The sequence below is a fragment of the Scyliorhinus torazame genome, chromosome 8 (assembly GCF_047496885.1).
Source record: "Scyliorhinus torazame isolate Kashiwa2021f chromosome 8, sScyTor2.1, whole genome shotgun sequence".
NCBI classification, from domain to species: Eukaryota; Metazoa; Chordata; class Chondrichthyes; order Carcharhiniformes; family Scyliorhinidae; genus Scyliorhinus; species Scyliorhinus torazame.
Window position 1 is genome coordinate 218,269,829 of NC_092714.1, and position 15,985 is coordinate 218,285,813.

At 46.6% G+C, this 15,985-nt stretch overlaps 1 protein-coding gene across 3 annotated transcripts in view; it reads left to right on the plus strand.

Annotated features, from left to right (window-relative positions):
* LOC140428374 (cadherin-4-like) overlaps nt 1-12,903 on the plus strand; it is a 1,038,564-nt gene extending 1,025,661 nt beyond the window's left edge. For all 3 annotated transcript variants that reach the window (XM_072514764.1, XM_072514766.1, XM_072514765.1), the window contains 2 exons: nt 10,442-10,606; nt 11,542-12,903. In XM_072514764.1, coding sequence (XP_072370865.1) covers nt 10,442-10,606; nt 11,542-11,748 — 372 coding nt within the window. In that variant the 3' untranslated portion in view covers nt 11,749-12,903. The remainder of the gene's footprint in view (nt 1-10,441; nt 10,607-11,541) is intronic.
* The last annotated feature ends 3,082 nt before the right edge of the window (nt 12,904-15,985 follow it).

A 15,985-nucleotide genomic window follows, 5' to 3' on the forward strand; every position in this document is an offset into this window, starting at 1 on the left:
GAGATAGTCGGCTCATCGAAGGATTCCCTGCTGGGCGCACAGGCATGCAAGGCTCTCCACCTCGTGCAACGAGTCCACTCTCTCTCTCCAGACGGCACATCTGACTTCCCGGATGCAGAGTTCAACGCACAGCTCCAATCGCTCCTCGCCCACAACCAGGAGGCATTCGAGGGCATGGGAACACTGCCATACACCTACCGAATTTGCCTCAAACCGGACGCCATCCCAGTCATTCACGCACCTCGCGGGGTTCCTGCGCCGCTTAAAGACCGCCTCAAGCAGCAGCTGCAGGATCTCCAGGACCAAGGGGTCCTATCCAGGGTCACGGAGCCCACGCCGTGGGTCAGCTCCATGGTGTGTGTCAAGAAGCCTTCCGGCGAGCTCCGCATCTGTATTGACCCCAAAGACCTCAATAATAATATCATGAGGGAACATTATCCCATACCGAAACGGGAGGAGATCACCAGTGAAATGGCCCAGGCGAAAATATTTACAAAACTGGATGCTTCTAAGGGGTTTTGGCAGATCCAACTCGATCCCTCCAGCCGAAAGCTATGTACCTTCAACACCCCTTTCGGCAGGTTCTGCTACAACCGGATGCCATTTGGCATCATCTCGGCATCCAAGGTCTTTGATATGATCATGGAGCAGATGATGGAGGGCATCGAAGGGGTGCGCGTATATGTGGATGACGTCATCATCTGGTCCACCACACCACAGGAGCACATATATCGTCTCCAGCGCGTTTTTGCGCGCATATGAGAAAACGGCCTGCGCCTCAACCGAGCCAAGTGTTCCTTTGGCCAGACCGAGTTGAAGTTCCTGGGGGACCATATCTCCCAGTCAGGGGTCCGTCCGGATGCAGACAAGGTGAGCGTCATCACAGCCATGCCGCAGCCGGCCGACAAGAAAGCAGTGCTACACTTCCTTAGCATGGTCAACTTCCTGGGGAAGTTCATTCCCAACCTTGCCTCCCACACGACGGCTCTGCGCCACCTCGTCAAAAAGTCCACAGAGTTCCAGTGGCAACACACACACCAGCTGGAAAGGGAGGAGCTCAAACACAAACTCACCACTGCACCGGTATTGGCGTTCTTTGACACGTCTCGTGCCACCAAAATCTCGACTGATGCCAGCCAACCCGGCATTGGAGCAGTGCTCCTGCAGCGGGATGATACGGCATCATGGGCCCCAGTTGCCTATGCATCGCGAGCCATGACCCCCACAGAGCAGCGCTACGCGCAGATCGAAAAGGAGTGCCTGGGCTTGCTAACCGGTTTAGACAAGTTCCATGATTATGTATATGGTCTTCCCCGGTTCACTGTCGAAACTGACCACCGCCCCCTGGTCAGCATAATAAACAAGGACCTGAACGAGATGACCCCTCGCCTCCAGCGCATCCTACTTAAACTCAGGAGGTACGACTTCCAACTGGTCTACACTCCAGGGAAGGAACTCATCGTTGCGGATGCCCTATCCAGAGCAGTGAGCACGCCGCCAGATGCGGAGGGGTTCATATGTCAGGTCGAGGCACAGGTGGCTTTCACATCTGCCAGCTGACGACTCCAGTCTGGCCCGTATTCGCCGAGAGACTGCGGCCGACCCCCTTCTACAGCGTGTGACGCGCCACATGACGGGAGGGTGGCTGAAAGGGCAGTGCCCGCAGTTCTACAATGTCCGAGACGACCTGGCCGTCATTGATAGCGTCCTTCTGAAGCTGGACCGGATTGTAATTCCGCACAGCATGCGCAAGCTGGTTCTCGACCAACTACACGAAGGCCACTTGGGGGTCGAGAAGTGCAGACGGAGGGCCCGAGAGGTGGTATACTGGCGGGGCATCAGTGACGATATTGCCAACATGGTGCTCAACTGTACAACCTGCCAAAGGTTTCAGCCGGCGCAACCTCCTGAAACGCTTCTACCCCATGAGCTGGTGACGTCCCCCTGGGCGAAGGTGGGTGTGGACCTGTTTGACGTGCTCGGCAGGGACGATGTCATCATAGGTGACTACTTCTCCAACTACCCAGAAGTCATACGCCTGCACGATTTGACATCGTCTGCTGTCATCAGGGCCTGAAAAGACACCTTTGCTCGCCACGGCATTCCGATGACTGTCATGTCGGACAATGGGTCCTGTTTCGCCAGCCAGGAACGGTCATTGTTTGCTGCCTCGTATGGCATCACACACGTGACGTCCAGCCCTCTGCACCCCCAGTCAAATGGAAAGGCGGAGAAGGGCGTTCACGTTGCCAAGCGGCTCCTCTGCAAGGCTGCTGCTGCCGGGTCGGACTTCTGCCTCGCCCTGCTGGCCTATCACTCGGCCCCACTAGCCACTGGTCTCTCACCAGCACAAAACAGGACCTCAGGACAACTGTGCCTTCCATCCTGGCACCAACAATAGACCATGCTCCGGTACTGCATAGGATGCAACTGCATCGCGGTCGCCAGAAGAGGTCATATGACACGCGGGCAACTGATCTTCCCGCCCTGGCCCCTGGAGACGACGTCCGCATCCACCTACCAGAAGATGGCTGGTCAGCACCTGCCGAAGTTCTCCGATGCGTGGCTCCCCGCTCGTTCCTGGTATGCATGCCTATTGGATCCATGCGTAGGCGCAATCGCCGGGCTCTTCGCCTACTTCCACGTTTGCAACGAGACCTTACACTGACGCCGTGTCCTCCTGTGGTTCCTGATAGCGACTTCGTGGAGCTGCCTGCTACCATGCCCCTTCCGTCGCCGCCCGTTGCCAGGCCCGCACCTCAGCCGGTGGTTCCCAACCCACCCTTGAGGCGGTCAACCCGAATTCGTCACCCACCTACTAGACTGGACTTATGAGACTGTTCACACGTTGAACTCATGCAACCACTGTTTTAACATGTCTATGTTCTTCTCGTTACAGGCATTCGTATTATCGCTCCACATTTCCACGTATTTATTTATTATGGTACAACCTCGTTAGTATGTCACACCCGACATCGCCCCTTGTATATAGTTAAGCCCCATGTACATGCTGTAAATATTACACACACACACATTTAGCTGCACTCAGTACACATTTCTATTTATAACCACGCAGGCACATAATCTTGTAAAAAAAGTGGGGATGTCATGATATTCAAGTGAACATCACAGCACATACACACATACATAATGATAGACAGAGCAACGGACCAATTAGCACACATAACACGACAGCCAATCACAGACAAGATCATACACAGTACAAAACAAGAAACACAACACTTCCTGGGCAGTCCATCAGGAGACGGCACAGGGCAAGGACCTCAAAGCCAGACACTCACACAGTCACCACGTGCTGAGTACCAAGTTTGTCATATAAATAGTTTAAAGGAATAAAACTGCGTTGTACCAATCGCAACCGTGTTGGTTCGTCTGTATCTCAGAGCACCCAACACTTCAGCACCCACTATTATTAAGGCCACTTCCTTAAGGACTTTAGAATGTAGCTTATCAGGTTTGGGGATTTATCGATCTTCAATCCCATCAATTTCCCTGACACTATTTTGCTACTAATGCTGATTTCCTTCAGTTGCTCCCGCTCACTAAACCCTGTATTCGCCAATATTTCTGGTCTGTTATTTATGGCCTCGTTCGTGAAGGCAGAACTAAAGTATGTATTTAGTTGGTCAGCCATTTCTTTGATCCCCATTATAAATTCCCCTGTTTCTGACTGTAAGGCATAGGTGTTCACAAATCTTTTACTCTTCAGATTCTGATATAAACTTTTACAGTCAGTTTTTATGTTCCACACAAGCTTACTCTCGTACTCTATTTTCCCCTTCTTAATCAATCTCTTTTTCCTCTTTTGCTGAATTTTAAAGTGCTGCCAATCCTTAGGTCTGTTGTTTTTTTCTGGCCAATTTGTATGCCTATACCTTGGATCTAATACTATTTCTAATTTCCGTTGTAAGACATGGTTTGGCCAGCTTTCGCATTTTACTTTTGTGCCATTCAGGATTAAACAATTGTTACAGTTCACCCATGCACTCTTTGAACGTTTGCTATTGCCTATCTTCTTCATCCCTTTAAGTAATGTTTCCCAATCTATCATAGCCAACACATGCCTCATACCATCGCAGTTTCCTTTATTAAGATTCAGGACCCTAGTCTCACAATCAATTACATATCTCCATCTTAATGAATAATTCTATTATGTTATGGTTCCTCATCCCTGAGGGACCTCGCAGATCTAGATTGTCAATGATTCCATTCTCATTGTACAATGCCCAGTCTAAGATGGCCTGTTCTCTAGTTGGCTCCTCAACATATTGGACCAGAAAACCATTCATTATGCACTCCCGGAATTCCTTCTCTGCGGTATTGTTACTAATTTGATTTTCCCAATCTATGTGCAGATTACTGTCTGTGCGGAGTCTGCAGATCCTCCCCGTGTGTGCGTGGGTTTCCTCCGCGTGCTCCGGTTTCCTCCCACAGTCTAAAGATGTGCAGGTTAGGTGGATTGGCCATGATAAATTGCCCTTAGTGTCCAAAATTGCCCTTAGTGTTGGGCGGGGTTACTGGGTTATGGGGATAGGGTGGAGGTGTTGACCTTGGGTAGGGTGCTCTTTCCAAGGGCCGGTACAGACTCGATGGGCCGAATGGCCTCCTTCTGCACTGTAAACTCTATGATTCTACGATGATTAAAGTCACCCATAATTACAGATGTTCCTTTGTTGCGTGCATTTCTACTTTCCTGTTTAATGCCATTCACTCCATCACCACTTCAGTTTGGGGTCTTTTAAATATGTATCAAAACAGGTTACAGCGAATAAACACCCTGGGAAACATACTTCCCAACAATCAACTATTAGGTCTGTATAGATTTTTCCCCTTTTGCACCCCCCTCCCCCGCAATGAACAGCCCCTCAAACACGGTCACAAACATTTTCCACCTTTCCTCAAACCCTCCTAAAGAGACCCTTAACTCATACTTTATCTTCTCTAAACGCAAGAGGTCGTACAGATCACCCAACCAAGCCACTACCCCCGGTGGCGATGCCAACCACCACTACAGCAAAATGCGCCGCCATGCAATCGGAGCACCCGGAGGAAACCCACGCAGACATGGGGAGAATGTACAAACTGCACAGACAGTGACCCAAGCTGGGATTCGAACCCGGGTCTCTGGTGCTGTGAAGCAACAGTGCTCACCATTGTGCTCCTGTGTCACCCTGAGGCACATAGGCATGTATATAATATGCTTGGAAAACCTGGCTGACTGTATTTCCCAATAGCCAAATGCATTTTGGCACTGCTTGTGGGCCCATAAAAGGATTTGCTGAGGTCAGGGATCAGATCAAAACCCCACTAGGGTCAGAATTGGTCCACCCTCAGTTTTAGTTGCAGGCTCCTTACCTTCAATTACAGCCTACTTCAGGATGCTACTCACCAGCTGATAGGCTTGTCAATCTGGCTAATTTCCACTTGGGCACACTCTGGAGTTAAATTTCTGCAGCATGGAAAGAAACCCAGGCTTTTGAAACTCTGCCACCGCTCCGCCCTCAACAACCTCCATCTATGCAAGCCGCCCCTATCAAGGTCAGGGCGAATATTGTGCAGACTTTTATTCCAGCATGTCAAACTGGCATCAAAGACTGCAACATTTCATTGGAATGTGGCGACTAGGGGCTTTTTACAGTAACTTAATTGAAGCCTACTTGTGACAATAAGCGGTTATTATTATTATTATTAAAGGGGCATCATCATGGGATTTTAATTTATCTGCCAAAATATCTGGTCATAACTGGAGGCTTCAATATTCATTGGAAATTATACAACAAATTATACATCTCCTGCAGGATGTTTGAGGTGAGGGATGCCGTTAGTGTCCCTGCTGACTTTACCTGCAGGAAGTGCTGCCATCTCCAGCTCCTCCAAGACCGAGTTAGGGAACTGGAGCTGGAGTTGGAAGAACTTCGGATCATTCGGGAGGCAGAGGGAGTCATAGATAGCAGCTTCAGGGAATTAGTTACACCAAAGATTGGAGATAGATGGGTAACTGTAAGAGGGACTGGGAAGAAGCAGTCAGTGCAGGGATCCCCTGCGGTCGTTCCCCTGAGAAACAAGTATACCGCTTTAGATACTTGTGGGGGGGGGGGGGGGGAACTTACCAGGGGTAAGCCATGGGGTACGGACCTCTGGCACGGAGTCTGTCCCTGTTGCTCAGAAGGGAAGGGGGGAGAGGAGCAGAGCATTAGTAATTGGGGACTCGATAGTCAGGGGCACAGATAGGAGATTTTGTGGGAGCGTGAGAGACTCACGTTTGGTATGTTGCCTCCCAGGTGCAAGGGTACGTGATGTCTCGGATCGTGTTTTCCGGGTCCTTAAGGGGGAGGGGGAGCAGCCCCAAGTCGTGGTCCACATTGGCACTAACGACATAGGTAGGAAAGGGGACAAGGATGTCAGGCAGGCTTTCAAGGAGCTAGGTTGGAAGCTCAGAACTAGAACAAACAGAGTTGTTATCTCTGGGTTGTTGCCCGTGCCACGTAATTGTGAGATGAGGAATAGGGAGAGAGAGCAATTAAACACGTGGCTACAGGGATGGTGCAGGAGGGAGGGATTCAGATTTCTGGATAACTGGGGCTCTTTCTGGGGAAGGTGGGACCTCTACAGACAGGATGGTCTACATCAGAACCTGAGGGGCACAAATATCCTGGGGGGGGATTTGTTAGTGCTCTCTGGGGGGGTTTAAACTAATGTAGCAGGGGCATGGGAACCTGGATTGTAGTTTTAGGGTACGGGAGAATGAGAGTATTGAGGTCAGGAGCACAGATTTGACATCGCAGGAGGGGGCCAGTGTTCAGGTAGGTGGTTTGAAGTGTGTCTACTTCAATGCCAGGAGTATACGAAATAAGGTAGGGGAACTGGCAGCATGGGTTGGTACCTGGGACTTCGATGTGTGGCCATTTCGGAGACATGGATAGAGCAGGGACAGGAATGGATGTTGCAGGTTCCGGGGTTTAGGTGTTTTAGTAAGCTCAGAGAAGGAGGCAAAAGAGGGGGAGGTGTGGCGCTGCTACTCAAGAGCAGTATTACGGTGGCGGAGAGGATGCTAGATGAGGACTCATCTTCCGAGGTAGTATGGGCTGAGGTTAGAAACAGGAAAGGAGAGGTCACCCTGTTGGGAGTTTTCTATAGGCCCTGTCAAATAGTTCTAGGGATGTAGAGGAAAGGATGGCGAGGATGATCCTGGATAAGAGCGAAAGTAACAGGGTAGTTATTATGGGAGACTTTAACTTTCCAAATATTGACTGGAAAAGATATAGTTCGAGTACATTAGATGGGTCGTTTTTTGTACAGTGTGTGCAGGAGGGTTTCCTGACACAATAGGTTGACAGGCCAACAAGAGGCGAGGACACGTTGGATTTGGTTTTGGGTAATGAACCTGGCCAGGTGTTGGATTTGGAGGTAGGAGAGCACTTTGGGGACAGTGACCACAATTCGGTGACGTTTACGTTAGTGATGGAAAGGGATAAGTATACACCGCAGGGCAAGAGTTATAGCTGGGGGAAGGGCAATTATGATGCCATTAGACGTGACTTGGGGGGATAGGTTGGAGAAGTAGGCTGCAAGCGTTGGGCACACTGGATAAGTGGAGCTTGTTCAAGGATCAGCTACTGCGTGTTCTTGATAAGTACGTACCGGTCAGGTAGGGAGGAAGGCTTAGAGCGAGGGAACCGTGGTTTACCAAAGAAGTGGAATCTCTTGTTAAGAGGAAGAAGGAGGCCTATGTGAAGATGAGGTGTGAAGTTTCAGTTGGGGCGATGGATAGTTACAAGGTAGCGAGGAAGGATCTAAAGAGAGAGCTAAGACGAGCAAGGAGGGGACATGAGGAATAAGCAAATGACTAGGGTAAGAGTAGGACCAGTCAAGGACAGGGATGGGAAGTTGTGTGTGGAGTCTGAAGAGATAGGCGAGATACTAAATGAATATTTTTCGTCAGTATTCACTCAGGAAAAAGAGAATGTTGTGGAGGAAAATGCTGAGACCCAGGCTATTAGAATAGATGGCATTGAGGTACGTAGGGAAGAGGTGTTGGCAATTCTGGACAGGCTGAAAATAGATAAGTCCCCGGGGCCTGATGGGATTTATCCTAGGATTCTCTGGGAGGCCAGGGAAGAGATTGCTGGACCTTTGGCTTTGATTTTTATGTCATCGTTGGCTACAGGAATAGTGCCAGAGGACTGGAGGATAGCAAATGTGTTCCCTTTGTTCAAAAAGGGGAGCAGAGACAACCCCGGCAACTATAGACCGGTGAACCTCACGTCTGTAGTGGGTAAAGTCTTGGAGGGGATTATAAGAGACAAGATTTATAATCATCTAGATAGGAATAATATGATCAGGGATAGTCAGCATGGCTTTGTAAAGGGTAGGTCATGCCTCACAAACCTTATCGAGTTCTTTGAGAAGGTGACTGAACAGGTAGATGAGGGTAGAGCAGTTGATGTGGTGTATATGGATTTCAGTAAAGCGTTTGATAAGGTTCCCCACGGTAGGCTATTGCAGAAAATACGGAGGCTGGGAATTGAGGGTGATTTAGAGATGTGGATCAGAAATTGGCTAGCTGAAAGAAGACAGAGGGTGGTGGTTGATGGGAAATGTTCAGAATGGAGTTCAGTTACAAGTGGCGTACCACAAGGATCTGTTCTGGGGCCGTTGCTGTTTGTCATTTTTATCAATGACCTAGAGGAAGGCGCAGAAGGGTGGGTGAGTAAATTTGCAGATGACACTAAAGTCGATGGTGTTGTCGACAGTGTGGAAGGATGTAGCAGGTTACAGAGGGACATAGATAAGCTGCAGAGCTGGGCTGAGAGGTGGTAAATGGAGTTTAATGTAGAGAAGTGTGAGGTGATTCACTTTGGAAGGAATAACAGGAATGCGGAATATTTGGCTAATGGTAAAGTTCTTGGAAGTGTGGATGAGCAGAGGGATCTAGGTGTCCATGTACATAGATCCCTGAAAGTTGCCACCCAGGTTGATAGGGTTGTGAAGAAGGCCTATGGAGTGTTGGCCTTTATTGGTAGAGGGATTGAGTTCCGGAGTCAGGAGGTCATGTTGCAGCTGTACAAAACTCTGGTACGGCCGCATTTGGAGTATTGCGTACAGTTCTGGTCACCGCATTATAGGAAGGACGTGGAGGCTTTGGAGCGGGTGCAGAGGAGATTTACCAGGATGTTGCCTGGTATGGAGGGAAAATCTTATGAGGAAAGGCTGATGGACTTGAGGTTGTTTTCGTTGGAGAGAAGAAGGTTAAGAGGAGACTTAATAGAGGCATACAAAATGATCAGGGGGTTAGATAGGGTGGACAGTGAGAGCCTTCTCCCGCAGATGGAAATGGCTGGCACGAGGGGACATAGCTTTAAACTGAGGGGTAATAGATATAGGACAGAGGTCAGAGGTAGGTTCTTTATGCAAAGAGTGGTGAGGCCGTGGAATGCCCTACCTGCAACAGTAGTGAACTCGCCAACATTGAGGGCATTTAAAAGTTTATTGGATAAGCATATGGATGATAATGGCATAGTGTAGGTTAGATGGCTTTTGTTTTGGTGCAACATTGTGGGCCGAAGGGCCTGTACTGCGCTGTATCGTTCTAAGTTCTATGTTCTAAATTTGACCTGCAACAACATTCTATGCACCTTTTCATTCTGTCACTGACATGCATCCACACACCTGTTGTATATCAATATGAAGTGCTCAAATAATTCATACTGCGATATGGAGCAGAGCTTTTAGTTCCTGCTCGGGCTGGAGACAGAGGCAGGTGATAAGGCTACCCTTCCACAAGTGGCAGATAGTCAATTAAAGTAATAAACAGCCTGTTGAGACTAATTGAAGAAGTAAAAAAAGCCAACTAGAATGTTAGCAGGGTTAGAAGCCTTCCCCGCCACTGCCCTCTGCTCCATGTCAGGTTTCAGCAACAACTGTAGCTCCTGATGTTGAGGGCACCCTTCCCCCACAACACTGGTCGATGGACTACAAAGGCAAATTTTGCAAAACTGGTGAGAGGGTGTCTCCATTTTGAACTGCCGCCTGTCTCATTTACCTACTGAAATCCTGCTGCTGCTCTCAAGATGCATGACCTCTGATTGGCCCATTACCTTCGCTGGCACATCCACCCTGGGGCCAATAATTGGCCGGTCCAGGAAAAGTCCCATTGAGCGAATCTTTCCCATACAGTGCGGGTTTCAGGGTCCCCCTCTCTCTTCGAGCTTGACAGCAGGGTTCGGATGACCGCAAGAAAATTCTTCCCGTGGTTTCTTTGTTGTTGAATGAATGTCTGCCAACGTGCCAATCAGTGAACGTTCTGAATTGCTGGCACCGATAGAATGTCGGAACTTTATTTAAATTTTAATTCATCACTCTAGAGAAACTGTGTTGATAGGGAAACTCTGTTTAAAGCCAAGGCCACTCTGTTCTGCAGGACTATGACCTGAGCCAACTTCAGCAGCCAGACTCACTAGATCCTGGATTAGTAAAAGCTCCTGGGATTAGGCGGGTTGATGAGCGACCTATTGGTGCTGAGCCGCAATACCCACTGCGCCCAACAGTACCTCATCCTGGAGACATCGGAGACTTCATTAATGAGGTAACAATTGGAAAATGCCAGGATGATGTCTATTACCTTGAAAAAATAGCGGGTACATTATTATGTAATTTAGATTTTATATTTTGTTACTACTACTGGTGATAACCCCAAAAATCTGTTAGTTCTCTATCCATGATAATTCCATCCTTTTTCAATGGGGACTTTTATTTTTACTTGAGACCACCTGAATTGTAACTTAAATAAAAAGATAACGAACAGATGTATATTTTTCCATGTATGAGTCCACAAGGTATTACAAGATATTACAGATGATTGTCACACCAACTCACTTCACATCAGAGTTATCTTAATTTGTGATTACTACGACAGCTCTGCCGTTGAACAGTTTGAGTGCAGAAAGTCATGAGGTGGAGTTCCAAGGCAGCCTGCCAATCTAGCTCTTACCTTACATGGATTAGTCTTATCTGTTCTGCGGCAGTCTGCTGCATAAAGCTCAGTATTCTATCCTTTAGAGAAAAAAGTAATGGAAATCTAACATCCAATATTCCTCATTTCCGGTGGACACAGAGCACAATCTATATCATCCTACCTCTTGCCTGAAGTACAGCATATATCAGTAAGAGAAGGAACTTTAATTTTTAACTTTGAAAATATTGAAAGAAATGAAAATTAAATTCAAAGGCAAATTCTTGGGCTGTTTGACATAACTCATAGAAATCCAGGATTCTGAACTTGGCACAACTCATCCAGATTCCTTCATGCACCCTTGGACAATATCCAATCTGGTAACTGCTGCTAAAGCATCCTAAACTATTTGCTGAAGAAGAAGTAGCACCCAGGATTTTGCAATGTGCGACCCTAAAAATTACCAAGTTTATACTGTTAAATGTTTAACATTAGGCTCTGTCTGCAGTTCACATCATATAGTCTGCAATGCTTCGAAGATTTCATGATTTTTAAAAATACCTTTACAGGGCCTCCGAGCAGCGGATAATGATCCAACAGCCCCACCCTACGATTCTCTCCTGGTTTTTGATTATGAAGGAAGTGGTTCAACTGCAGGATCGGTCAGTTCCCTGAACTCATCCAGTTCTGGTGATCACGATTATGATTATCTTAATGATTGGGGACCTCGATTCAAGAAGTTGGCAGACATGTACGGCGGTGGAGAAGATGACTAACAGTGTATTAGAAATGAAGGAACTGTACAAAAGAGGCATCTTTTTCATTAATATTCCCTGCTGACCATAATATTTTAGTGGTGTGTTAGTATTTTTTATTTTAGAATATGAGCTGTTAGCATGAATGCTTGTTGTCTTTTTATGCATATTTTTGGTCAGTCAGCAGGAATATCGCTCAACGTTTGCTTTACAACTAAAGAGGAAAGGCACTCTTTATTAACTTGAATTTCTTAGTACAGAAGCACTGTTTTTAAAGTGCCTTTTTGGTACATTTTATCAGATTCCCTCAATCTCAGGAGCGATTAAAATTCAACCATCTATTGATCCCTGGTCCAGTACTGGCTATGAAGAGAAAGTGAACAAGTCAGTTTATTTCCACTCTGGTGAATGGACAAACCATCCTTTTTTGCCTTTTAAACTATTGGTGTAAGATACATTTAAAAAAAAATGAACTGTACAGAAACACGTGTATTAACAGCCATGTTTAAAACTGAGCAGGTGGGTGGCTAATCACATTGTATATGTTGTATAGAGCTTAACATTGAAAGTCTAATTGTCAAGCAGTGTAAAAAAAATAATGTCAGGAAATGAAATTCTGAAGGGACTGGTTAGTCTTCATTAGTATTAAGGTCATTTTCTTTTCCAATCTGAAGTCGAATGGACATTAGATTGAAGTAACTTAATTTTTTTGAAAGCATTGTTACCCACTTGGTTTCTTACTGTAGCGTGTACATAATGTTGCACAGCTTAAAGCAGACACCATCTAGTTAATGTTATATGTATAATTGGAACTTTCTTCTTTTCCTTTTTGCATGTTTTTTTTATATTGAAAGCATAGAAGCTCGCATGGCTGTGGTTGTTTCAAAGAACAATTTCTTCTTGTGTTGTTGGTTCACATTTCAACACAATCATTGCACAGTTAGAGGAAACTTTTTTTGTAATGGTCAACAGCACAAATATTTTGTATCGTTGTTTGTACCATTTTGTACCAAAAAAAAGGGAAGGTAGTAAAAGTTTTGAATGCGTGTGTTTCTAGTGCCACTGCAGTTATGGTTATACTGAGTAACAGCTTTGCAAATTTATTGTGTACCAGAGCTGAATTGGTGCATTTGCTCCTGGCCCCTCAGTGTTATAAATAAAGTTCCCCTTTTAAAACATTGTTTTGTTCTCAATTCCTTTCAATCGTGGCTATTTTTAGAAAACATTAATATCTCATCTATGATGATCATTCATCTGAAAAGCTGGGCTTCTTTCAATGGTTCGTATACTGAAATGATTCTGTTTATTTGTGTGTGGCTATATGAGAACTGTAATATGCCCTCAATAATTTTGAACAATGGGACTTTCATCAGAATTCTTTTCAGGATTGTGCTGTCAGGTAATGTTGAGGCGACCCATGTGCAAATGGCAGAATGACATGGTATTTCAGGCAGATTCATCAATCAAAATTAATTAATCTGTGAAAGTATTTCATGCTTAATCGTGCAGCCAAACCTAGTGAGAGAGCTGATTGAGGTGATGTAAACTTTGTGTTAAAGAGTAGCTCTAATTTTTGAAAAAGCTGGGGCGTCATTCTCCGACCCCCCAGCGGGTCGGAGAATGGCCGTTGGCCGCTGTGAATCCCGCCCCCACCGGTTGCCGAAGTCTCCGGTACCGGAGATTGGGCGGGGGCGGGAATCGGGCCATGCCGGTTGGCAGGCCCCCCCGCTCGATTCTCCGGCCCAGATGGGCCGAATCCCGCCGAGAAATTGCCTGTCCCGCCGGCGTAAATTAAAGTACCTATTTACCGGCGGGACAAGGCGGCGTGGGCGGGCTCCGGGGTCCTGGGGGGGGCGCGGGGTGATCTGGCCCCGGGGGGTGTCCCCACGGTGGCCTGGCCCGCGATCGGGGCCCACCGATCCGCGGGCGGGCCTGTGCCGTGGGGGCACTCTTTCCCTTCCGCCTCCGCAACGGTCTCCACCATGGCGGAGGCGGAAGAGACTCTCCCCACTGTGCATGCACGGGAAACTGTCAGTGGCCGCTGACGCTCCCGCGCATGCGCCGCCCCGATATGTAATTTCCGCGCCAGCTGGCGGGGCAACAAAGGCCGTTTCCGCCAGCTGGCGGGGCGGAGGTTCCTCCGGCATCGGCCTAGCCCCTCAATGTCGGGGCTCGGCCCCCAAAGATGTGGAGCATTCCGCACCTTTGGGGCGGCGTGATGCCCGTCTGATTGGCGCCGTTTTGGGCGCCAGTCGGCGGACATCGCGCCGTTGGGGGAGAATTTCGCCCCTGATGTTTTGGTTTCATATTCAATCCATTATAAGGTTGATAAGATTGTTAGGTTTTAGGACAGTGCCTTTAATTTAGATGCACAATTAATGTGTTTATGTGACCTGTTCTGCAGTCTACTTGACAGCAAGCCTCAGTGGTTTGATTGTTAGAGATTAAAGTGGGGGGGAGCAGATTGTTGTTCTGCAAAGAAAGTGCAAGGTGTTTACATGAGGGGACAATGGCAGCAATCTGTGTGCTAATAGTCTCCTAAGTTCCAGAAAGGTGTTGAGACTGTTGAGTTGTACTCTGAACTGTCCATAGAGTAAGACCATAATAGAGAGTAGGGGTCTGAAAGATAGCTCATCAACATTTCTACCTAGATACAAGGCCCATGTGGTATCTATTGCCATGCTGAGAAAGAAAGGGTCTAAGATATTTCTGAAAACTCAAAGACAAGGCTGTCTGTGCGGATGTGGGAAAGAGAGAGAGAGAGTAGCTGGAAGCTGAAGGTCTCTATGGTTCATTGTGTAGTAATGTGATGGGAAAGACCAAATTAGTGAGGAGTATATCAAGGCTGGAAGGAAAATTAAGAATCTTCAGGGGTGAGAAATGATGAAAGTCAGTTCTGAGATTAGAAGTTACCAGGCTGAGAAAGGAAAACAACAGAAGTAAGCCCTCAGATGCCAAGAATTACTTTTGACTGGTTCTGAGAGAATTGAATGTCTTAATAAAGGACAATATAAATACACCTGTGAAATGCGATTTTTCCATTGTGCTGAAAGTAAAAAAGGAAAGTTTGGTTCTGAGATTGAAAGTATAAATTGCCTAAAATATGGTGTTTAGTCAAGAGCGCTTTTAATCTTTTGTTCAGTAAAAATCTTAAAACATGAACTCTTGTTGTGTACCCTTTTTGCTATTAACTGGAAGTTCAAATTTACTTTTTAAAGTAGTCAGTCTCTAAAGGGATCATAACACTTACCTATGTGACTGTTTCTCTTACATATAGCAGGTGGCTGCACGTACTTTGATTTGGTGACATCAATTTCAGGTGAGCTGCAGCAAGGATCAAAAGCAGTATGTAGCTTCTCTCGAGTTATCCTAACAACATAATTCAGTTGTAGGTTTATCACAACACCGATACTGAATTAATACATAGAGATAAGTAAGCAGGCTTTGGATCAGGATGGACTGGTCACAGTCTGTCACGATTTCTGTAAAGACCAATAACCTCGAAAACAATATCTGAATTCCCAGCGACCGTTTGAAAGGATCGCATGACAATAATTCACGTATTAAGAATGTAACAACCAAGCTAAAAAATAAAACCAAACACCATGTGGTCAACAAGTAATATACTAAATTACAGGAAATATATTCCCCCTTTGACCTTTCAACATGACCGAAAGTTCCACTCCACAGTTATATTTAACACTCACTCCCCACAGAATAACAACTGTTACAAGAACCATCCAAACATTACTCCCAGCTTCCAGTGGGTTCTCTTCCTGTTTTGATGAGTTATAATGCCAAATGACTATCAAAAGACTCTTCCCTCAGTTACCAGAGAATCCCCAAACCAACTAACAGCAGCAATAAGGCCTCAATGCCAGCGATCCTTTCCCCTCCTGGGCAAGTGCCAGGTTGAAGCTTTCGGGTTCCAAAGTTAGCCCACAAGATGTGTCTCTTTAAACTCAGATTGTGTACTATTCTGCATTTTGCCCCAACAGCTCACAGAGAACTTGCAGTCTCTAGGTGTGAATGTCCTGCCCCTTCTTCCAAGTACGTCAACCTGGGCCTCCCATTCCCTTAGCAGTCAAGCGGCGCACACTTGTTGACAGAATTCCGAGCAGGTCACATGATCTCCTAGATTCTTCCTGGAAGTAAAGAGATGGTCTGAAAATATATCAATCTTTAGACTTTGATTTGTTTTTTTTAAATGCATTTTATTCAAACTTGTATTAAAGTAGGTTACAGCAAATAAACACCC